At 44.3% G+C, this 24,165-nt stretch overlaps 1 protein-coding gene across 2 annotated transcripts in view; it reads right to left on the bottom strand.

The window, feature by feature from the left end:
• cyth1a (cytohesin 1a) overlaps positions 1 to 24,165 on the bottom strand; it is a 121,768-nt gene that overhangs the window by 96,488 nt on the left and 1,115 nt on the right. The window contains exon 1 of one of the 2 annotated variants that reach the window (XM_055898576.1): positions 8,250 to 8,762. The exons of the other annotated variant lie outside the window; for it this stretch is intronic. Coding sequence (XP_055754551.1) covers positions 8,250 to 8,328 — 79 coding nt within the window. The 5' untranslated portion in view covers positions 8,329 to 8,762. Of the gene's footprint in view, positions 1 to 8,249; positions 8,763 to 24,165 lie in introns of those variants that run through there. 2 annotated transcript variants of the gene reach the window in all.

Raw genomic sequence — 24,165 nt, 5'->3', positions numbered from 1 at the left:
CCAAATGGTAAGACTGGCCTCTTCAGGACATTTGTATGTATTACAGTTTCCCAGGCCAACATAATGGGAAAATAAAGATATTACCTCATGCAAGAGTAGCACAAATTATGATGAAAGATAGCACATTAATAAAACTATTGAGACAGCCCCCCTGTGAGAATATACAGTCGTTTACCTAATTGCCTCATATTGTTTTACTTTCTAAACGTTTATTTATTTTCCCAGCAGGCACTGCACTATCCTTTGTTGGGTGCTGGTGATGTCATAGAGAGATGAGTCTGGGGTGTATCAGCTGAATGCAACATAGACAGATATATTAACCTGGAATGAATCCCCAGGCAGAGATACGCCTGAGTGTGTGTGCGTGTGTGGACGTGTTTAACTATACTTGTGGGGACCAGAAGTTGGATTATGGATTTTGAATGGGACTGAATTGTGTGTGTGTGTGTGTGTGTGTGTGTGTGTGTGTGTGTGTGTGTGTGTGTGTGTGTGTGTGTGTGTGTGTGTGTGTGTGTGTGTGTGTGTGTGTGTGTGTGTTGTGACAACCTCTACTTTAAGCATCACAAACACATATCTTATACTATACATACAGTAGAAAGCTCAGAATGCTTATGAAGTAACTCAAGAACCATTGAGCTGTACCAGTATTCCCCCAGTCCCACTGTTGAAGTGATGCCATTTCAACCAGATGCTATGATTATCCATTGATGGCTATGGCTCATGGTGAGGAATAGAGTGTGTGGTATTCTTTTTTGAGAGTATTATTTAGAGTATTACTGCAAGATAATGAGTCCTGTGCTGTTCTTATTAGGAGCCTGGAGCAGTGTGGGCTATGGTAGATGTCAAAACACTGTACTGCTGCCCACTCAAACACATGAACACACATACAGAAATGTTAACACACACACACACACATTAGAATGTGTTCTGAAGGGTCCATCAGGGCTGTTAAGGGCTCCAGAGTGTGACTGATGACAGCCATGGGCTGATTTCCAAATGGCCCCCTATTCCCTACATAGGCCCTATATAATGCACTACTTTTGACCAGAGCTCTATGGGTCAAAAGTTGTTCACTAAATAGGGAATATAGAGTGCCATTTGGGACGCAGAAGGGAGCGTGAAATACAGGCCTCCTGACTAGACGGGTGCTGCTGGAGTCCAGCCTGGGACAAGACAGTCATTCTACATTCCCCTGCTGTAGGCCACAGGGATATACAGTAATCTAACACGGGCCAAGACTATATAATCACTTATATACAGTCCATTCAGGAGGTATTCAGATCCCTCGACTCTTTCCACATTTTGTTTACGTTACAGCCTTATTCTAAAACGGATCACCCCCCCCCCCCCATCAATCTACACACAATACCCCATAATGACAAAGCAAAAACAGGTTGTTGTATTTTTGTGCAAATGCATAAAAAATACTAAACTTAAATATCAAATTTACCTAAGTATTCAAACCCTTTACTCAGTACTTCGTTGAAGCATCTTTGGCAGCAATTACAGCCTCAAGTCTTCTTGGGTATGACGCTACAAGCTTGGCACACCTGTATTTGGGGAGTTTCTCCCATTCTTCTCTGCAGATCCTCTCAAGCTCTGTCAGGTTAGATGGGGAGCATTGCTGCAGAGCTATTTTCAGGTCTCTCCAGGGATGTTCGATCAGGTGCAAGTCCAGGCTCTGGCTGGGCCACTCAAGAACTGCTGCGTTTTTTGGGCTGTGTGCTTAGGGTCGTCGTCCTGTTGGAAGGTGAACCTTCGCCCCAGTCTGAGGTCCTGAGCGCTCTGGAGCAGGTTTCCAACAAGGATCTCTCCGTACTTTTCTCCGTTCATCTTTCCCTCAATCCCTGCCGCTGAAAAACATCCCTGCAGCATGATGCTGCCACCACCATGCTTCACTGTAGGGATGGTGCCAAGTTTCCTCTAGACGTGACGCTTGGCATTGAGGCCAAAGAGTTCAATCTTGGATTCATCTAAGACCAGAGAATCTTGTTTCTCATGATCTGAGAGTCCTTTAGGTGCCTTTTGGAAAACTCCAGGCAGGCTGTCATGTGCCTTTTACTGAGGAGTGGCTTCCGTCTGGCCACTCTACCATAAAGGCCTGATTGGTGGAGTGCTGCAGAGATGGTTGTCCTTCTGGAAGGTTTTCCCATCTCTACAGAGGAACTCTGGAGCTCTGTCATAGTGACCATTGGGTTCTTGGTCATCTCCCTGACCGAGGCCCTTCTCCCCCGATGTGTGTAGACTGATGAGGGGAAGGGAAAAAAAAGTAATACATTTTAGACAGAGAGACAGAGACAGACAGACAGAGACAGACAGACAGACAGACAGACAGACAGACAGACAGACAGACAGACAGACAGACAGAGACAGACAGACAGACAGAGACAGACAGACAGACAGACAGACAGAGACAGACAGACAGAGACAGACAGACAGAGACAGACAGAGACAGACAGAGAGACAGACAGACTGTACTTTTGAAAAGCCAGAGCTTTGTGCATTCTATGAGCTTCTGTTTGGATTCCCACATTCAAGTCTCTTTGAAGTGGCTGACAGACAGTCTGGTGTCTCTGTCTGGCTCGGCATTAGATACATTCACTTCTCTACATTACCAGCATCGGATTCCTTACTTTTACCAACTACAGAAGCTGAGGTGGAAAATGTCACTAAAATACATCCACATGGTGTTTATTTCAGTAGACCTGGTCTTGCTGTCACTGCAGTGCACAGGGCCTGGTCTTGCTGTCACTGCAGTGCACAGGGCCTGGTCTTGCTGTCACTGCAGTGCACAGGGCCTGGTCTTGCTGTCACTGCAGTGCACAGGGCCTGGTCTTGCTGTCACTGCAGTGCACAGGGCCTGGTCTTGCTGTCACTGCAGTGCACAGGGCCTGGTCTTGCTGTCACTGCAGTGCACAGGGCCTGGTCTTGCACTGTGTACATTGCAACCAACTTATGGCAATACAATCAAAGCAACATGGCATATCAACTGTATACAAGACAGACAGTAGTTAGGATGCTAATCATCATAGGCCCTTCATGGAGGAATCAAATACATGATTCTAATCATCAAAGGACCTTCATGGAGGAATCAAACACATGATTCTAATCATCATAGGACCTTCATGGAGGAATCAAATACATGATTCTAATCATCATAGGAACTTCATGGAGGAATCAAATAAATGATTCTAATCATCAAAGGACCTTCATGGAGGAATCAAATACATGATTCTAATCATCATAGGAACTTCATGGAGGAATCAAATACATGATTCTAATCCTCATAGGACCTTCATGGAGGAATCAAATACATGATTCTAATCATCAGAGGACCTTCATGGAGGAATCAAATATATGATTCTAATCATCATAGGGCCTTCATGGAGAAATCAAGTATATGATTCTAATCATCATAGGCCCTTCATGGAGGAATCAAATACATGATTCTAATCATCAAAGGACCTTCATGGAGGAATCAAACACATGATTCTAATCATCATAGGACCTTCATGGAGGAATCAAATACATGATTCTAATCATCATAGGAACTTCATGGAGGAATCAAATACATGATTCTAATCATCAAAGGACCTTCATGGAGGAATCAAATACATGATTCTAATCATCATAGGAACTTCATGGAGGAATCAAATACATGATTCTAATCCTCATAGGACCTTCATGGAGGAATCAAATACATGATTCTAATCATCAGAGGACCTTCATGGAGGAATCAAATATATGATTCTAATCATCATAGGGCCTTCATGGAGAAATCAAGTATATGATTCTAATCATCATAGGCCCTTCATGGAGGAATCAAATACATGATTCTAATCATCATAGGACCTTCATGGAGGAATCAAATATATGATTCTAATCATCATTGGGCCTTCATGGAGAAATCAAGTATATGATTCTAATCATCATTGGCCTATAATACTATCATAAAGTATCATACAGCAGTCAGCTGCTAACATCCTTTATACTGGGCCTTTCTGCTGGAGATGTTGCTGCCCTGTGGATTGCTGCCCACTGTCTGGATCCCACCGCTGCCACCAAATGTAAGGAAGGCTGTTGGTAGCTGATTAAAGCACATTTCCTAGTCTAGTCCCAGTCTAACACAATGCATATACTGCTGACATACAAGTTTCTGTGCACCCAGAGCAGAAGCCAGCAACCACATCTCCTTCTCCACAGCTGCCCCCGGCTTGGATCCCAGAGGCCCGACTTCCATGTCTCGCGGCAGAGGAGCTGTTAGTGTCAAACACCTGCCTCTGAGCCTCAGACAAGACAGCCACAGAGGCCCAAATGGCACCCTGTTCCCTACATAGTGCACTACTTTTGACCCGCGTGCTATGGGTAGTGCACTATATAGAGAATAGGGTGCATTTGGAATGTAGACAGAGGCTTTTAATTGCCCCGATATGAATCTCCTAATTATCCCCAAGCCCACCACGCTTCCAAGATCAGTCCCTCGTCATCCTGATGATCCTTCCTCTAATTAAGGATCAGTCTTTCATCGTCCTGATGATCCTTCCTCTAATCAAGGATCAGTCTTTCATCGTCCTGATGATCCTTCCACTAATCAAGAATCAGTCTTTCATCGTTCTGATGATCCTTCCACTAATCAAGAATCAGTCTTTCATCGTTCTGATGATCCTTCCACTAATCAAGAATCAGTCTTTCATCGTCCTGATGATCCTTCCACTAATCAAGAATCAGTCTTTCGTCGTCCTGATGATTCTTCCACTAATCAAGAATCAGTCTTTCATCGTTCTGATGATCCTTCCACTAATCAAGAATCAGTCTTTCATCGTCCTGATGATCCTTCCACTAATTAAGGATGAGTCATATGATATCATACATGCCTTTCAAATTCACTGTCTCAATTACAATTGAAAAACATTAGAGACCTGAACCATGCACTGTCTGACAAATGAACGGTGCAATGTACGTACTATAGTGGTGCACTAACATGGAAATGGTTGTAACTATGAGTCATCCCATGGGTGAAATCAGGGCTCTCCAACCCTGTTCCTGGAGAGATACCCTCCTGTAGGTTTAACTCCAACCCTGTTCCTGGAGAGATTCCCTCCTGTAGGTTTAACTCCAACCCTGTTCCTGGAGAGATACCCTCCTGTAGGTTTTAACTCCAACCCTGTTCATGGAGAGCTACCCTCCTGTAGGTTTTTGCTCCAACCCTGTTCCTGGAGAGATACCCTCCTGTAGGTTTAACTCCAACCCTGTTCCTGGAGAGATACCCTCCTGTAGGTTTTAACTCCAACCCTGTTCATGGAGAGATATCCTCCTGTAGGTTTTTGCTCCAACCATGTTCCTGGAGAGATACCCTCCTGTAGGTTTTAACTCCAACCCTGTTCATGGAGAGATACCCTCCTGTAGGTTTTTGCTCCAACCCTGTTCATGGAGAGATACCCTCCTGTAGGTTTTTGCTCCAACCATGTTCATGGAGAGATACCCTCCTGTAGGTTTTTGCTCCAACCATGTTCCTGGAGAGATACCCTCCTGTAGGTTTTTGCTCCAGCCCTAGCTGGTTGATAAGCTGAATCAGGCTGGTGATGACCTGTGCGGAGCCAAAGTCCAACCCAATGAGCAATGATGATTCAGCCCAGTTTGAAGAATAGTGGGATAAGAGATCAGCTTGCTGCCATAATGTAACCGACTGAAACCGAACAACAGACCTAATATCCTAACATTGCCCATTCTGCCCCATCACCCAAGCCCCATGGTACAACCAGGTCCTCAGACCACCTGGACAAAACTGGTTGAAATAACATCATCACAGTTAAACTGGTTGAAATTACGTTATTATGATGTTATTAGGACGTCAATGTGACATCATTTCAACCATTTTTGCCCGCTGCTCATGTTGCCGTGACAACTATGATTGTTACCGTCGTCACAGCTGTCTTAATTCAGATGTCCCCACTTTCCCCTGTCCTAAAGAGTCTCTTCTCTCTCTGCACACATAGCCACCAGCGCTGACTCAGGTATTTCAACATCACAATCAGCATCACTTCCCCACTGTAACCACCCTGGTCTGCTGCACGCTATCAGCTGCTAAGGGGCTAGCACATTGAAGAACAAAGCCCTTGCCTTGAGCGATGTCAACACAACACTCTCCCACACAGCCACGGCTAGCGAAAGGTAGTCTAGAGGTTAAGAGTGTCAGGCCAGTAACCGAAAGGTTGCTAGTTTGAATCCCCAAGCCGACTAGGTGAAAAATCTGTTGATGTGCCCTTGAGCAAGGCTCTTAACCCTAATTGCACCTGTACATCTCTCTGGATAAGAGTGTCTGTTCATGACTAAAATGTCAAAAAGAAAACAGTCCCAAATGATTATCCCCAGGACAACTAATTCCCCTGAGGCACTTTATCTCGACATGATGGAGTAACACCACATGACTTGCCCCTCCACCCCTACCGCCCTTTCACAATATCACTCTGGCACCATCACATTCTAATACGTCTGTCTTGTTGAGACTTACAGTAAGAGAATGAAAATGAAATCTGAAGTTTGGAGAGACAGATGGCGTGTATAAACAAACCCAGTCACCCATTACTGATTCACTGAGAGGCTACAAACTACTATCTTAACCTCCTGGTTTGTGATGATAGATTATAGAGGAGCAATGGACCCCGGTAATCTGGGTTTAGGAGATGATCCCAAATTAACACTTCCGCGGTGTCCTTCGTCTTTGAGGACACAGCAATTTACCAGTGAAATAAGGGCAAGAACCTGTTTTGTACTCTAAACATTGTGGCAGCAGTGGGATTTGAAACCAAGCCCCCAAAGAGACTGAAGCCCAAAGTAATTAAAGGTATAGTAACCTATTATTGTCTCAATATAGGACAAGTAAAAGAAGAGGCCAGAGGTGAGTTAAAGCTGTATGTCATTGTGTCTGCTGGGATGGAAGCCAGGGGAGGTATCTGTGATTGTACAGGCATTTGTTTACGTGTCCATGTATTGATGGTGTGAGATCTAGATAGTGAGCTAATTACAGAGGAGAGATGCTTACTGTCAGAAGGTGTGCCTATTTCCTCTGGCAGTGTGTGGGTGCTGCAGGGATTACATGTGCTCTCACTAATGGCATTAGCTGGGCTCACTCCAATACTGCTCTGTTTGGAGGGAGAAAGGTCTTAAACTGAACACTAATGAAACCAGCTCATTAGCTACAGCAAGCTACAGATATCTCTGTCCCAGTGGTTTGTTATTACCTCTGGGGAAGCCACGTGTTCATGCTTCACACACACACACACACACACACACACACACACACACACACACACACACACACACACACACACACACACACACACACACACACACACACACACACACACACACATACCAAACACACACACACACACATTTTGTCAAGGAACCAACAGCCATTATGGCTGCACCTGTAAAGACGATTGTTGATTGTTGCCCTCTCAACCAATGAGAAATGTAATCTGGCATCTGATATTATCAGACTCTTAATAACATCTTTCTGAACAACACTGAAGGACAAACTAACATATCCTTCTGAACAACACAGAAAGACAAACTAACATATCCTTCTGAACAACACTGAAAGACAAACTAACATATCCTTCTGAACAACACAGAAAGACAAACTAACATATCCTTCTGAACAACACAGAAAGACAAACTAACATATCCTTCTGAACAACACAGAAAGACAAAGTAACATATCCTCTCTGAACAACACAGGACAAACTAACATATCCTTCTGAACAACACAGAAAGACAAACTAACATATCCTTCTGAACAACACAGAAAGACAAACTAACATATCCTTCTGAACACAGAAGGACAAACTAACATATCCTTCTGAACAACACAGAAGGACAAACTAACATATCCTTCTGAAATACACAGAAAGCAACATAGAGTATCATACTGTACATCTCCAAGAGACACATGAACAAACCATGATCAAATAGTAAGATGATCACATCGATCAAGTATTTCAGAGAGAGAGAGAGAGAGAGCAACTCTCATTTACATAGGTACATTATCTACAAGATTCAAATGAAAATAAACCCAAGGCACCTGATAATGAAATTCAACCAAAGTGGAACATGACATTTCCCCATTTCTCGCTAACTGTGGCAACACCATGAATACAGAGGCAGGCAACACGACAACCATCAATCATCGGATGACGACAGGCTATCTAATCCACATAATTGGTTCCCAAGGCAGCCCATCTTACCTGGAGGAGGCGGGTCCTTCACCGCAGGACGCAGGAACGCTTGGAAACTGGATGCGCAAAGTTCGCTCACTGTCCCCATGACGGCTTAGTCAGAACTGTGTGGGTGTGTGGATGGGGGGAATGATTCTTAGTGGACTAGTGTGGGTGTGTGAGTGTCTGAGGGGGTTTCTCTTTCCTTCCCTGTGATTCAGTTCAGCAGACGGAGGTGGACAAAGGATAAGTTGTTGTGAAGGCCAGTCTCCCTTCTTTCCGGAGAGAGAACGAGAGAGAGCTCTCCTCATCCCCTTCTTCGCTCCGTCTCGTCTGCCTCCTCAGCCGACGGCTGCCGTCCATGGAACAAATTCCTCCTCAGGTCCTGGTGTGTGTCACAGGGACTTCAAGTAGTTAAAGCACTTTTCCTTCACCCTCTTCTCTTTCTGCATTTCAGTCTTCCTACCCTTTCTCTTCAGTAGCCACAGCTGAACTCTTTGCTGCTTTCCCCCCCTTCCCCTTTTGTGCTCTCTCTTCCTCTATTCTGCTCCCTCTCTCTGAGCCTCTTTTCTCTCGCTGTGTGTCTCTTGCGCTCCCTTCTTACGTTGCACAGTAACTCTGCAAGATATTCTTAGACTAAACAGATTGCACACACAAACACATTCTCAGGCTGTGTGTAGGAGCACATATTAACTCACCTTATGGGCAAATTCTCTCAACACAAACAGATGCATTGAAAAACACCACTCGTGATAACATCAATATGTTCTGCAGCACCGAGACCTGAAGCAGTTCAAAGGATCATGTTTATAGGAATATTTACCCGTCAGAATACTACGGGGTGTTTTTTAATAGACTCGATCTAGACTCTATGGTCACATCTCTTAAAATGACTGGTATATGAGAACTCCATGTAACCTCTAACTACACCAATCAAGTGCTTTTAAATACGTGGAGAGAAGGGAACGAGGGCACACTTCAGGAAGAAGGAGAGATCATTGGGAAACACGGTATGTCCAGCAAATAAAGGCTTATTGGACCTTGGATTCTTTAAACCATCCCACACTCTTATATGAAAGTGGCATATTGAAATAACCTGTCAAAAGCTGCACGACATTGACCAAGATATATACTTCAACATGCCTATCTGAAACATGTAAAACGTTCACAATTGTCTGTGTGTATAGACATTTAAATCAAGATGTCATACACACACACACAGATGTCTTAGCCCGGTTCCTAGATCTGTTCGTGCTGTCCTATGGTCATTGTCATTCCAAAACATTGGACCATAGCAGTTGGCTATACAGGCCAAACAGATCTGGGACCAGGCTAACCTACTACAGGCGGCAGGTAGCCTAGTATACAGGCCAAACAGATCTGGGACCAGGCTAACCTACTACAGGCGGCAGGTAGCCTAGTATACAGGCCAAACAGATCTGGGACCGGGCTAACCTACTACAGGCGTCAGGTAGCCTAGTATACAGGCCAAACAGATCTGGGACCAGGCTAACCTACTACAGGCGGCAGGTAGCCTAGTATACAGGCCAAACAGATCTGGGACCAGGCTAACCTACTACAGGCGGCAGGTAGCCTAGTATACAGGCCAAACAGATCTGGGACCAGGCTAACCTACTACAGGCGGCAGGTAGCCTAGAGGTTTAGAGTGTTGATCCAGGAACCGAAAGGTCGCTGGTTCGAATCCCTGAGCCGACTAGGTGAAAAACCTGTGTTTTGGAATGACAATGACCATAGAACAGCTCCTTAAGTTGTTCTGGATAAGAGTGTCTTCTAAATATCCTAAATGTACAGTTGTTGTGGTTACTGTATCTAAGGCAGTGCATCAGATTCATTCCTCCACCCTCTGTTTTGGTTTTATCCTTCCTCTCAGGATTGGTTTATGAAGCCTTTGGATGCGTCCCAAATGGAACCCTATTCCCTACACGGTGCACTACATTTCACCAGTCAAAAGTAGTGCACTATGTAGGTAATAGGGTCCCATTGGAACACAGCCTTTATGTACAAATCCAGAACTCATTGTTGCTTGGCAACAGGTTAAAAAGAAATGGTTTGTTCGTGGACAAGAATCTGTGATTCATTTGTTGTGATTACAATCTTCTTCTCTTCTATTGCAGCTACTCACAAAAACACAATCACACAAGGGGCCTTTTCTTCACAGTAACACACACACACACACACAAATCCAGATTCACAGTCCTAACGGGATTTGACTCCTTTGATTCAAATGAGATTTGGTTCCTGCATTCATATTTCGTTTTCTATTTCTCTTTGGGGAGTGCAGCCCAGTTTACCTTCCACGGCAGACAAGCTAGCAATAATCAACTGTCACTGTGAGTTCTGCCATCTGTCAATCACTCACCTGGTGTCATTCACTCACCTAGTGTCACACTCTCTCATTCTTAAACACAAGTAGCCATCACTCTGTGTCCATCCCTCTGCCTCAGCCCCTCCTCCTGACAATCAGGTGCTTCATCCCCTCCTTCTCTGCCAATCAGGCTGTGTCGCAGAGCAGCGGCCTTACATAGACTGACTGAGGGCTGCGAAAATGACTGACTGAGGGCTGCGAAAATGACTGACTGAGGGCTGTGAAAATGACTGACTGAGGGCTGTGAAAATGACTGACTGAGGGCTGTGAAAATGACTGAGGGCCATGGGGTGTGGGGAGGCGGTGATGCTGTGACAGTGGGGTGGTAATGAAGACATGACTGGCATCCTTCACCCGAGCCCTGCCTGACTGTACCATGGGAGGAAGACTCCAACACTGACCCCAGACCAGGGTCTACATCCCAAATGGACCACGGTTAAAAGTAGTGCACTATATAGGGCAGTATTCAACTCTTACCCTACGAGGTCCGGTGCACGCTGGTCTTCTGTTCTACCTGATCATTAATTGCACACACCTGGTGTCCCAGGTCTAAATCAGTCCCTGATTAGAGGGGAGCAATGAAAAACACAGTGGAACTGACTTCCAGTCCAGAGTTGAGTTTGAAGAATATAGGGAATAGGGTGCGATATGGGACACAGCCTGAAGCTGCAGAGTCAGGAGGAAGTACTCAAAGTGCTGCAGCTGCATGTCATCGTTCCAGTGTAACAGGCCCGTCACGAGAGGGACAGTCAAGACCCTGCTCTGTGAAGTCAGCACAAATCCTGCATCTGCTTTGTTTTATTTTTAATATGTAGGCTATGCATCTCCATTGTACTGCAAGGGACTGTGGGACCTAGTATAGTAGTCAGGGAGGAAGAAATATGTGTGTGTGTGTGTGTGTGTGTGTGTGGTGTGTGTGTGTGTGTGTGTGTGTAATAAACAGAGCCCCATTATTTAACTTTTATTTTCCCCCAATTGTGGTTGAGTGTCATTATTTGTCCTTTCACATTCCGACACTTTCAAAGTCCGACACTCTCAAAGTCCGACACTCTCAAAGTCCGACACTCTGGGCTCCTGTAGGTCCAGACAGAAGCCATCCATCCCAATGTGTCATAATGATGGACAGAGGGGTCAGAGCACAGGGAGCTGGCGTCATTGTTCTAATTATAACACCTCTGGTATCACTATCAGACGACAGACTCCACACAGTTCTTATAGCTGCCTTTAGCCACACACATCTTTATGCACCAAGACTATGCAGGCTGTGCACATAAATACTAGACACACACATTCATGACCACAAAACACTCACACACACACGCAGAAACATGACAAAGTTTGAGAAAGGCACTGAAGTCTTGCGGTTAGGTGGAGCAGAGTTCTCCCCTAAGGGGAAATGGCTAGACATCACAGCATTTCCTCACATGATGCTCCCAAATCATTATTTGTGCACATGTCAGGGAGTTCCAAATAAGGAAGTGTCCTAAATGTTGACTCAAGCTGGATGCAACTGCTTCTATAAACCAAAAGTATAACAAAAACTGTGAGTCCAATTGTCAAGATTGTTCATCAAACATAGACATAGTTCATAAGTTAATAGCCTTCTCATTTATGCCTTCATGAAATAAACCATGTTTAAATTCACGATTCATGAGACCTAGATTTTTGAATTAGCTGACAATGTAAAGACAATACAGTGTTTACAATACAATATTTTCTCTGTTTATATCAGTGTTGAACTGTAATTTGATGAGCTGTCTGGTACACGTCTGCCACCAAGTGGGCATTTCAAGCAACAGGAAGTTCATCTTGGTTTTATGGCAGCATGTCCATTATCCACCAGTATCCTGGGTCATGTTCATTAGCGCACATCGTAGCACAATGTTTCACAGAGTTTTCACTCCCTTTCAGGCAGTTTTCCTCTGTTACGTGCCTAATGAACATGACCCAGGTCATGGGTCCTGCCTGTGCATGCTTGTTTCGGTCAAACTCATCCATCACAACTTTCACATCCCTCATTTGCTCAGGCAGACATGGCTGGTACTCCTACAAAAGAGAACATCTTATGTTACGCAGCAAAACTCTACAAAACTGCCATAGCATTGGGTAGATGAGCCATGCAGAAACAGCCATACAGAACCATAAGAGAGCCTGGTGCCCTAAGAAGGCTAGTGTGCTAGGGTGACGGTATCTAGCAACATCTCCACTGCAGAGGAATAGAATGACAATTTACAGGCATGCGCGCATACATTTTACATATGGGTGGCTGCAGGAATCGAACCCACAATCCTGGTGTTACCTGTGCCATGCTCTACCAACTGAACCATACAGGACCACAGGGAGATACAGAGTATGGAGAGTCCAGGGGATACAGACCAGGGGTGGCAACCAGTCAGAACAGACTGAAAACACACAAACGCTGGATGAAAAGTGATAATATTTACTGAGTACTTACTGGGTAATGTACTGTGTAGGTGGATTATTTACTGGGTACTGTACTGTGTAGGTGGATTATTTACTGGGTACTGTTCTGTGTAGGTGGATTATTTACTGGGTACTGTTCTGTGTAGGTGGGTTATTTACTGGGTACTGTACTGTGTAGGTGGGTTATTTACTGGGTACTGTACTGTGTAGGTGGATTATTTACTGGGTACTGTTCTGTGTAGGTGGGTTATTTACTGGGTACTGTACTGTGTAGGTGGGTTATTTACTGGGTACTGTACTGTGTAGGTGGGTTATTTACTGGGTACTGTACTGTGTAGGTGGGTTATTTACTGAGTACTGTTCTGTGTAGGTGGGTTATTTACTGAGTACTGTACTGTGTAGGTGGGTTATTTACTGGGTACTGTACTGTGTAGGTGGGTTATTTACTGAGTACTGTACTGTGTAGGTGGGTTATTTACTGGGTACTGTACTGTGTAGGTGGGTTATTTACTGGGTACTGTACTGTGTAGGTGGATTATTTACTGAGTATTTACTAGGTACTGTACTGTGTAGGTGGATTATTTACTGAGTATTTACTAGGTACTGTACTGTGTAGGTGGATTATTTACTGAGTATTTACTAGGTACTGTACTGTGTAGGTGGATTATTTACTGAGTATTTACTAGGTACTGTACTGTGTAGGTGGATTATTTACTGAGTATTTACTAGGTACTGTACTGTGTAGGTGGATTATTTACTGGGTACTGTTCTGTGTAGGTGGATTATTTACTGGGTACTGTACTGTGTAGGTGGAGTATTTACTGAGTACTGTACTGTGTAGGTGGATTATTTACTGGGTACTGTACTGTGTAGGTGGGTTATTTACTGAGTATTTACTAGGTACTGTACTGTGTAGGTGGATTATTTACTGAGTATTTACTAGGTACTGTACTGTGTAGGTGGATTATTTACTGAGTATTTACTAGGTACTGTACTGTGTAGGTGGATTATTTACTGAGTATTTACTAGGTACTGTACTGTGTAGGTGGATTATTTACTGAGTATTTACTAGGTACTGTACTGTGTAGGTGGATTATTTACTGGGTACTGTTCTGTGTAGGTGGATTATTTACTGGGTACTGTACTGTGTAGGTGGATTATTTACTGGGTACTGTACTGTGTAGGTGGATTATTTACTGGGTACTGTACTATGTAGGTGGATTATATACTGGGTACTGCCCTGTGTAGGTGGATTATTTACTGGGTATTTACTGGGTACTGCACTGTGTAGGTGGATTATTTACTGAGTACTGTTCTGTGTAGGTGGATTATTTACTGGGTACTGTACTGTGTAGGTGGATTATTTACTGGGTACTGCACTGTGTAGGTGGATTATTTACTGAGTACTGTTCTGTGTAGGTGGATTATTTACTGGGTATTTACTGGGTACTGTACTGTGTAGGTGGATTATTTACTGAGTACTGTTCTGTGTAGGTGGATTATTTACTGGGTACTGTACTGTGTAGGTGGATTATTTACTGAGTACTGTTCTGTGTAGGTGGATTATTTACTGGGTACTGTACTGTGTAGGTGGATTATTTACTGAGTACTGTTCTGTGTAGGTGGATTATTTACTGGGTACTGTACTGTGTAGGTGGATTATTTACTGAGTACTGTTCTGTGTAGGTGGATTATTTACTGAGTACTGTTCTGTGTATGTCACGTTCCTGACCTGTTTTCTGTTGTTTTTTATGTGTGTGATGGTCAGGGCGTGAGTTTTGGGTGGGCAGTCTATGTTATCTGTTTCTATGTTGGTTTTGGGTTGCCTGGTATGGCTCTTGATTAGAGGCAGGTGTTTTGCGTTTTCCTCTAATTGAGAGTCATATGAAGGTAGGTTGTTCTCACTGTTTGTTTGTGGGTGATTGTCGCTGTGTCTGTGTATTTTGCACCACACGGTACTGTCTCGGTCGTTCTTGTGTTTCCTCGTTTCATGTAAGTTCATAGTTTAGGTCTGTCTAGTTCGTTTTGTTATTTTGTTTATCATTCAAGTGTGTTTCGTGTTTTTCCGTCTTGTCAAATAAACATTATGTATTCATCACCCGCTGCGCCTTGGTCTACTCACTCACCGAAAGAGAGCCGTTACAGTGTAGGTGGATTATTTACTGAGTACTGTTCTGTGTAGGTGGATTATTTACTGAGTACTGTTCTGTGTAGGTGGATTATTTACTGAGTACTGTTCTGTGTAGGTGGATTATTTACTGAGTACTGTTCTGTGTAGGTGGATTATTTACTGGGTACTGTTCTGTGTAGGTGGATTATTTACTGGGTACTGTTCTGTGTAGGTGGATTATTTACTGAGTACTGTTCTGTGTAGGTGGATTATTTACTGGGTACTGCACTGTGTAGGTGGATTATTTACTGAGTATTTACTGAGTACTGTTCTGTGTAGGTGGATTATTTACTGGGTACTGTACTGTGTAGGTGGGTTATTTACTGGGTACTGTTCTGTGTAGGTGGATTATTTACTAGGTACTGTACTGTGTAGGTGGATTATTTACTGGGTACTGTACTGTGTAGGTGGATTATTTACTGGGTACTGTACTGTGTAGGTGGATTATTTACTGGGTATTTACTGAGTACTGTACTGTGTAGGTGGGTTATTTACTGGTTACTGTACTGTGTAGGTGGATTATTTACTGAGTACTGTACTGTGTAGGTGGATTATTTACTGGGTATTTACTGGGTACTGTACTGTGTAGGTTTGGGTGAATTCCAGCACACTTAAATTCTAATTCCAAATCTCTTCAATGCTTTTCAATGAGGAAAATGTGTAATTGTAATTTGGTGTAGTTTCTGAATGGACTGGAATTGAAATGGAATTGACACCAACCCTGCTGAGTACAGTGGTGTGGAGGTGGAATATTAACTTGTTTTTGGAACTCCACACACCAGCCTAGCTAGCTTCCCCCCGGTGACTCACAATAGCAGCTGGGAGAAAGCAACAACAGCCCTCCTGATCCACTGATGTTCTAAGCATCACAAGAGGCTGCTTACACAAGTAGGACAGCTTAGAATAACTACGGAACACCGTGTCAGGGTACAGCTAGCCAGCAGAGGAAGAAACTCCAATGGTTATCGTGAATGCTCCACAAACGTCTTAGGGACAAATGCTAACTTCCATTTAAGTCAAATTTTCACATAGAACCTATGGTTTGGTCAGGGTACCTTACCTTCATCAGGGTAACAAGTTTAACATGTTATCTCGTCCCTGTACATATACTAATCTATCCTACGTATTCTTCAGGTATACTATATATTCTATCAATATGCTGTTCATAATTTCTATACATCCAATCACACCTACTCATTCCAGGGTTTTGCTTTTTTTTAATTATTTTCTACATTGTAGAATAATAGTGAAGACATCAAAACTATGGAATAACACATATGGAATCATGTAGTAACCAAAAGTGTTAAACAAATCAAAATATATTTTATGTTTGAGAGTCTTCAAAGTAGCCACCCTTTGCCTTGATGACAGCTTTGTACACTCTTGGCTTTCTCTCAACCAGCTTCATGAGGTAGTGAATTGTGAATTGTCAGATATTACTGCATTGTTGGAGCTGGGAACACAAGCATTTCGCCACACCCACAATAACATCTGCAAAACATGTGTATGTGACCAATAAAATTAGATTTGTCCCTTGTGGCTCAGACAGAGGCAGACAGAGGTAGACAGGCAGAAAGAGATAAACAGGCAGACAAACAAAGGCAGACAGAAATAAAACAGACAGACAGAGGCAGGCAGACAGAGGCAGGCAGACAGAGGCAGGCAGACAGAGGCAGGCAGACAGAGGCAGGCAGACAGAGGCAGGCAGACAGAGATACAGGCAGACAGAGATACAGGCAGACAGAGATACAGGCAGACAGAGATACAGGCAGACAGAGATACAGGCAGACAGAGATACAGGCAGACAGAGAGATACAGGCAGACAGAGAGATACAGGCAGACAGAGAGAGACAGGCAGACAGAGAGAGACAGGCAGACAGAGAGAGACAGGCAGACAGAGAGAGACAGGCAGACAGAGAGAGACAGGCAGACAGAGAGCGACAGGCAGACAGAGATAGACAGGCAGACAGGCAGACATAGATAGACAGAGGCAGAGTTGTTTATTTCAGAGAGGCAGACAGAGATAGACAGAGGCAGAGTTGTGTATTTCAGAGAGGCAGACAGAGATAGACAGAGGCAGAGTTGTGTATTTCAGAGGCAGACAGAGATAGACAGGCAGACAGAGATAGACAGGCAGACAGAGATGGAGAGGCAGACAGAGATGGAGAGGCAGACAGAGATGGAGAGGCAGACAGAGATGGAGAGGCAGACATAGATAGACAGAGGCAGAGTTGTGTATTTCAGAGAGGCAGACAGAGATAGACAGAGGCAGAGTTGTGTATTTCAGAGGCAGACAGAGATAGACAGAGGCAGAGTTGTGTATTTCAGAGGCAGACATAGATAGACAGAGGCAGAGTTGTGTATTTCAGAGAGGCAGACAGAGATAGACAGAGGCAGAGTTGTGTATTTCAGAGAGGCAGACAGAGATAGACAGAGGCAGAGTTGTGTATTTCAGAGAGGCAGACAGAGATAGACAGAGGCAGAGTTGTGTATTTCAGAGAGGCAGACAGAGATAGACAGAGGCAGAGTTGTGTATTTCAGAGAGGCAGACAGAGATAGACAGAGGCAGAGTTGTGTATTTCAGAGAGGCAGACAGAGATAGACAGAGGCAGAGTTGTGTATTTCAGAGAGGCAGACAGAGATAGACAGAGGCAGAGTTGTGTATTTCAGAGAGGCAGACAGAGATAGACAGAGGCAGAGTTGTGTATTTCAGAGAGGCAGACAGAGATAGACAGAGGCAGAGTTGTGTATTTCAGAGAGGCAGACAGAGATAGACAGAGGCAGAGTTGTGTATTTCAGAGAGGCAGACAGAGATAGACAGAGGCAGAGTTGTGTATTTCAGAGGCAGACAGAGATAGACAGAGACAGAGTTGTGTATTTCAGAGAGGCAGACAGAGATAGACAGAGGCAGAGTTGTGTATTTCAGAGAGGCAGACAGAGATAAACAGAGGCAGAGTTGTGTATTTCAGAGAGGCAGACAGAGATAGACAGAGGCAGAGTTGTGTATTTCAGAGAGGCAGACAGAGATAGAGGCAGAGTTGTATATTTCAGAGAGGAAGTGAGAAGATCAACTAACTGATTCACATCCGCTTCAATGTGACAGTTACTTTTTTCTCTCTCATTTTCAGATGTTTTCCCCCTTCTTCATCTTTCAGGTCCTTCTTTCAGACCGTGTCTTTCTAACCACAGCGGGTAGCTATACGCGCTGCAGGGAGTTTTGGGCGGCTGATTTCGTGATTTCTGTCTGAGAGTGTTTTGCATATGAGAGGGAAGCAGTGTTTAAAATGTGCTGTCTGTAAGAGCCCTTCTAATCTCAGGTCTCCAGAAATAAGTCCAAACAGCTGAACTCCGCCTGAGCTGAGATGACTGAAGTAAACAACAGGCCCAGCCAACCACGTCAGTCATTCTGTCTAGAAGGCGGGGCTATCTGTCAGAACGACGTGCTCAGCCAACCACACATCAGTCATTCTGTCTAGAAGGCGGTGCCATCTGTCAGAACAATGTGCTTGGCCAACTACATGTCAGTCATTCTGTCTAGGAGGCGGGACCATCAGTCAGACTGACAGCATGAGAGAAGGGACAGAGGAACACCAACAGGAATTGGCAGGGCCTGCCGTCTAGCAGCTGTAACCACGGCAACCACACACACACCTGAAAGCACAACAGCAACCCGAGCCACTGACTGTATTTCCTCTGTGGGTGCACTTCATCATGTAGAAAGAACTAGATATTGAACATATTGAACAGTATCTAAAACTCTGACTGTAGCATTAAACAAGCAGACATGACCTTTACTTTTCCTCTGACATCAAAGTAACAATGGAATATAACCTTTTCCTCTGACATCAAAAAGTAACAATGGAATATAACCTTTTCCTCTGACATCAAAGTAACAATGGAATATAACCTTTTCCTCTGACATCAAAAAGTAACAATGGAATATAACCTTTTCCTCTGACATCAAAGTAACCATGGAATATAACCTTTTCTTCTGACATCACAAAGTAACAATGGAATATAACCTTTTCCTCTGACATCACAAAGTAACAATGGAATATAACCTTTTCCTCTGACATCACAAAGTAACAATGGAATATAACCTTTTCCTCTGACATCACAAAGTAACAATGGAATATAACCTTTTCCTCTGACATCACAAAGTAACAATGGAATATAACCTTTTCCTCTGACATCACAAAGTAACAATGGAATATAAACTTTTCGCTGATATCATAGATGTGGTAAAGAGGTCAATGGAACGAATCCAAAAGAATCCAAAAAATAATCCAAATCTCCTCATTGCCACTAGAAAAATGTGCCTAAATGTAGGCTATTGTTTATATTTCACACTATGTTGAGGTAAACATCGGAGTATAATGCTTATATGGATGTCAACTCCAATACATATTCATGTCATCACCAATCAACTGCATTACAGTTAAATAAGACTTTGACTACCAACACCGATTTCTGTATGCTAGCTATGCTACCAGTTTATACGAACGGAAGTTATCATTTAGCAGTCACTACTTCTAAACCTGAAAAGGGACAACTTCTAAATGTTATGCAGTGAAAACAGCCGGATATATCAAAAGGGACTTTAGTAAGCACATTGTGGGCCTGTTACAATACATCAATCATGACGGACTTGATGAATATCCACATTGTTAGATCAGATTTGTTGAATGTACGCCAATCCGGCGTCCGACTTCTATCCCCCACGGTCTGCATTCCATTGACCTCTTTACCGCGTCTTTAAAGTAATCCTGAAATGATAAAGTAGCAACGGACTAAAACCTTGTTGATATCGCGACAGAAACAAGGCACTATAACCTTCCTCTGACATCACAATGTGGTAAAGTGTTAAAAACACATTTCCAATTCACACATGTAACGTGTGAAATATGACAAACACAAGCACTCGCTTATATTTGTTCTATTTGAGTATGTGTTTTTTTTCTCCATATCCCAACACCCCCAGAGAGTGGGGTTACGGCCAGGGTCAGCTATTACCAACGGCAACCCTAGAGCAATTAGGGTTAAGGGCCTTGCTCAAGGGCAATATATATTGTTTTTGCCGGCTTGGGATTGGAATGAGCTACCTTTCGTTTACTGGCCCAACGCTCCTTTCCGCTAGGCTACGGAACATAGTCAAAGTCCTATGCCATAAAAGTAAGACAAGACGGTGTGGAAGCTAATGCTAAATTAAGCAGCACAGCCATGCATAAAAAGGTCTGTCTGGTGTCCCGGGAGGGCTAGTTAGGTGTGACGGTTTGTACCTAGCAACATCCCCCTCTGCAGAGGAAGTAAGGAGACCCAGGAAAGGATGGCAACAGACTGAGAACATATTCTCTGAAGATGCAACATAAAAAATAAAACTAGGCTAAACAATATTTATTTGTCTGACTAGATTAACACACACACACACACACACACACACACACACACACACACACACACACACACACACACACACACACACACACACTATTCTTGAGCGAAAGCAAGGATTACTTCTATCCTCTCTCGGGAGCCTATAGTTATGCTGAATAATCTAAATGCATTCCAGAAAGAGGATGATGATATGACATTCTTACCAGTGGTTTTGACAGGAGGGTTGTGTCCAAATGGCACCCTATTCCCTATATCGTGCACTATGTATGGATTAGGGTCCCATTTGGGACGTAGCTGAGGAGCGTCAGGGACACAGTGGGTCTAAATGTGCTGACTACATTCCTACATCCTCTCTCTTATTCGTCACATCACAGCTCATTATTACATAAGAAAAGTAAAGTAGTCATATTTGAATTGAACCCCCTGTCATAAGGCCTACATTAGACTGTCATAACAATGACATAACAGTGTCAACTTAAGAGCAGACTTATATTACATTGTCATGACACAAGCCATGAATTAGTTGAACCACTTTGATGACCTAAACTACATTGTTGTGTCACTATAAAGTCAGTTGTAATTTCTCAACTTCAACCGTTAGGACCGCTCATGACTTAAGCTACTGTATGTCATGTCATGTGTTTATATGCCTCATGACGGGGGACTCTAGTAAAAGTATAACCCGTAAAGCAATAAAGCAAGCAGCACAAACTGTCAGGTAAGTGACTGATGGTAGCGTAGTGGAAGGAGCCTGAACCTCCCCTGTCCCTCAGGTCTATTAAACTAATACACACACAGAAACAGCCAACACACCACTCCCACTGAGACAGAAACAGCCAACACACCACTCCCACTGAGACAGAAACAGCCAACACACCACTCCCACTGACACAGCCCTCTACAGCCAACACACCACTCCCACTGACACAGAAACAGCCAACACACCACTCCCACTGACACAGCCCTCTACAGCCAACACACCACTCCCACTGACACAGCCCTCTACAGCCAACACACCACTCCCACTGACACAGCCCTCTACAGCCAACACACCACTCCCACTGACACAGCCCTCTACAGCCAACACACCACTCCCACTGACACAGAAACAGCCAACACACCACTCCCACTGACACAGAAACAGCCAACACACCACTCCCACTGACACAGAAACAGCCAACACACCACTCCCACTGACACAGAAACAGCCAACACACCACTCCCACTGAGACAGAAACAGCCAACACACCACTCCCACTGAGACAGAAACAGCCAACACACCACTCCCACTGAGACAGAAACAGCCAACACACCACTCCCACTGACACAGTAACAGCCAACACACCACTCCCACTGACACAGAAACAGCCCTCTACAGCCAACACACCACTCCCACTGAGACAGAAACAGCCCTCTACAGCCAACACACCACTCCCACTGAGACAGAAACAGCCCTCTACAGCCAACACACCACTCCCACTGAGACAGAAACAGCCCTCTACAGCCAACACACCACTCCCACTGACACAGAAACAGCCAACACACCACTCCCACTGACACAGAAACAGCCAACACACCACTCCCACTGACACAGAAACAGCCAACACACCACTCCCACTGACACAGAAACAGCCAACACACCACTCCCACTGACACAGAAACAGCCAACACACCACTCCCACTGAGACAGAAACAGCCAACACACCACTCCCACTGAGACAGAAACAGCCAACACACCACTCCCACTGACACAGTAACAGCCAACACACCACTCCCACTGAGACAGAAACAGCCCTCTACAGCCAACACACCACTCCCACTGAGACAGAAACAGCCCTCTACAGCCAACACACCACTCCCACTGAGACAGAAACAGCCCTCTACAGCCAACACACCACTCCCACTGAGACAGAAACAGCCCTCTACAGCCAACACACCACTCCCACTGAGACAGAAACAGCCCTCTACAGCCAACACACCACTCCCACTGACACAGAAACAGCCAACACACCACTCCCACTGAGACAGAAACAGCCAACACACCACTCCCACTGACACAGAAACAGCCCTCTACAGCCAACACACCACTCCCACTGAGACAGAAACAGCCCTCTACAGCCAACACACCACTCCCACTGACACAGAAACAGCCAACACACCACTCCCACTGACACAGAAACAGCCAACACACCACTCCCACTGACACAGAAACAGCCAACACACCACTCCCACTGAGACAGAAACAGCCAACACACCACTCCCACTGAGACAGAAACAGCCAACACACCACTCCCACTGATACAGAAACAGCCAACACACCACTCCCACTGATACAGAAACAGCCAACACACCACTCCCACTGATACAGAAACAGCCAACACACCACTCCCACTGATACAGAAACAGCCAACACACCACTCCCACTGATACAGAAACAGCCAACACACCACTCCCACTGACACAGAAACAGCCAACACACCACTCCCACTGATACAGAAACAGCCAACACACCACTCCCACTGATACAGAAACAGCCAACACACCACTCCCACTGAGACAGAAACAGCAAATGATATCTTGCAATGAGGCCATTGCAGCCACCAGCTTCTATTTTCAGATGCATTAGGGAATCAGCAAGCTAACTAATAAATAATTGACATAATCAAGTCTCCATAATTAGGAGCATGATGACGACACCATGGAGTGAAGGAATGACATCATCAAGGATGACTCTCTTGAAGTGTCAGATGATCTCATGCATAGCATTTAACTTCCTGTAAAGAGATCAGTTTACACTGGGGCTTGTTTATCTGGTGCATACATCATCTGACTAGTATATGGCTGGACTGACGCAACACAGCCGATACAGTGCACTCGGAAAGTATTCAGACCTCTTGACTTTTTCCACATTTTGTTACTTTACTGCCTTATTCTAAAATTAATTAGGTTGTTTTTTTTCTCATCAATCTACACACAATACCCCATAATAACAAAGCAAAAACAGATTTAGACATTTATGCAAATGTATTTAAAATTAAAATAAAATATTACATAAGTTCAGACTCTTTACTCAGTACTTTGTTCAAGCACCTTTGGCAGTGATTACAGCCTTGAGGCTTCTTGGGTATGAACTACTAGCTTGTCACACCTGTATTTGGGGAGTTTCTTCCCATTTTTCTCTGCAGATCCAGAGATCCTCTCAAGCTCTGTCAGGTTGGATGGGGAGTATTGCTGGGTCACTCAAGGACATTGAGACTTGCCCCGAAGCCACTCCTGTGTTGTCTTGGCTGTGTGCTTAGGTCCTGAGTGCTCTGGACCAGGTTTTCATCAAGGATCTCTCTGTACTTTGCCCCGTTCACCTTTCCCACAAACCTGACTAGTCTCCCAGTCCCTGCCACTGAAAAACATCCCCCACAGCATGATGCTGCCACCACCATGCTTCACCGTAGGGATGGTGCCAGGTTTCCTCCAGATGTCACGCTTGGCATTCAGGCCAAAGAGTTCAATCTTGGTTTCATCAGAGCAGATAATCTGGTTTCTCATGGTCTAAGAGTCCTTTAGGTGCCTTTTTG

This window comes from Salvelinus fontinalis, chromosome 34 (assembly GCF_029448725.1).
Source record: "Salvelinus fontinalis isolate EN_2023a chromosome 34, ASM2944872v1, whole genome shotgun sequence".
Classification (NCBI taxonomy): domain Eukaryota; kingdom Metazoa; phylum Chordata; class Actinopteri; order Salmoniformes; family Salmonidae; genus Salvelinus; species Salvelinus fontinalis.
The sequence above is the reverse complement of the archived record's forward strand: the minus strand, read 5'-3'. Positions and strand labels throughout refer to the sequence as shown.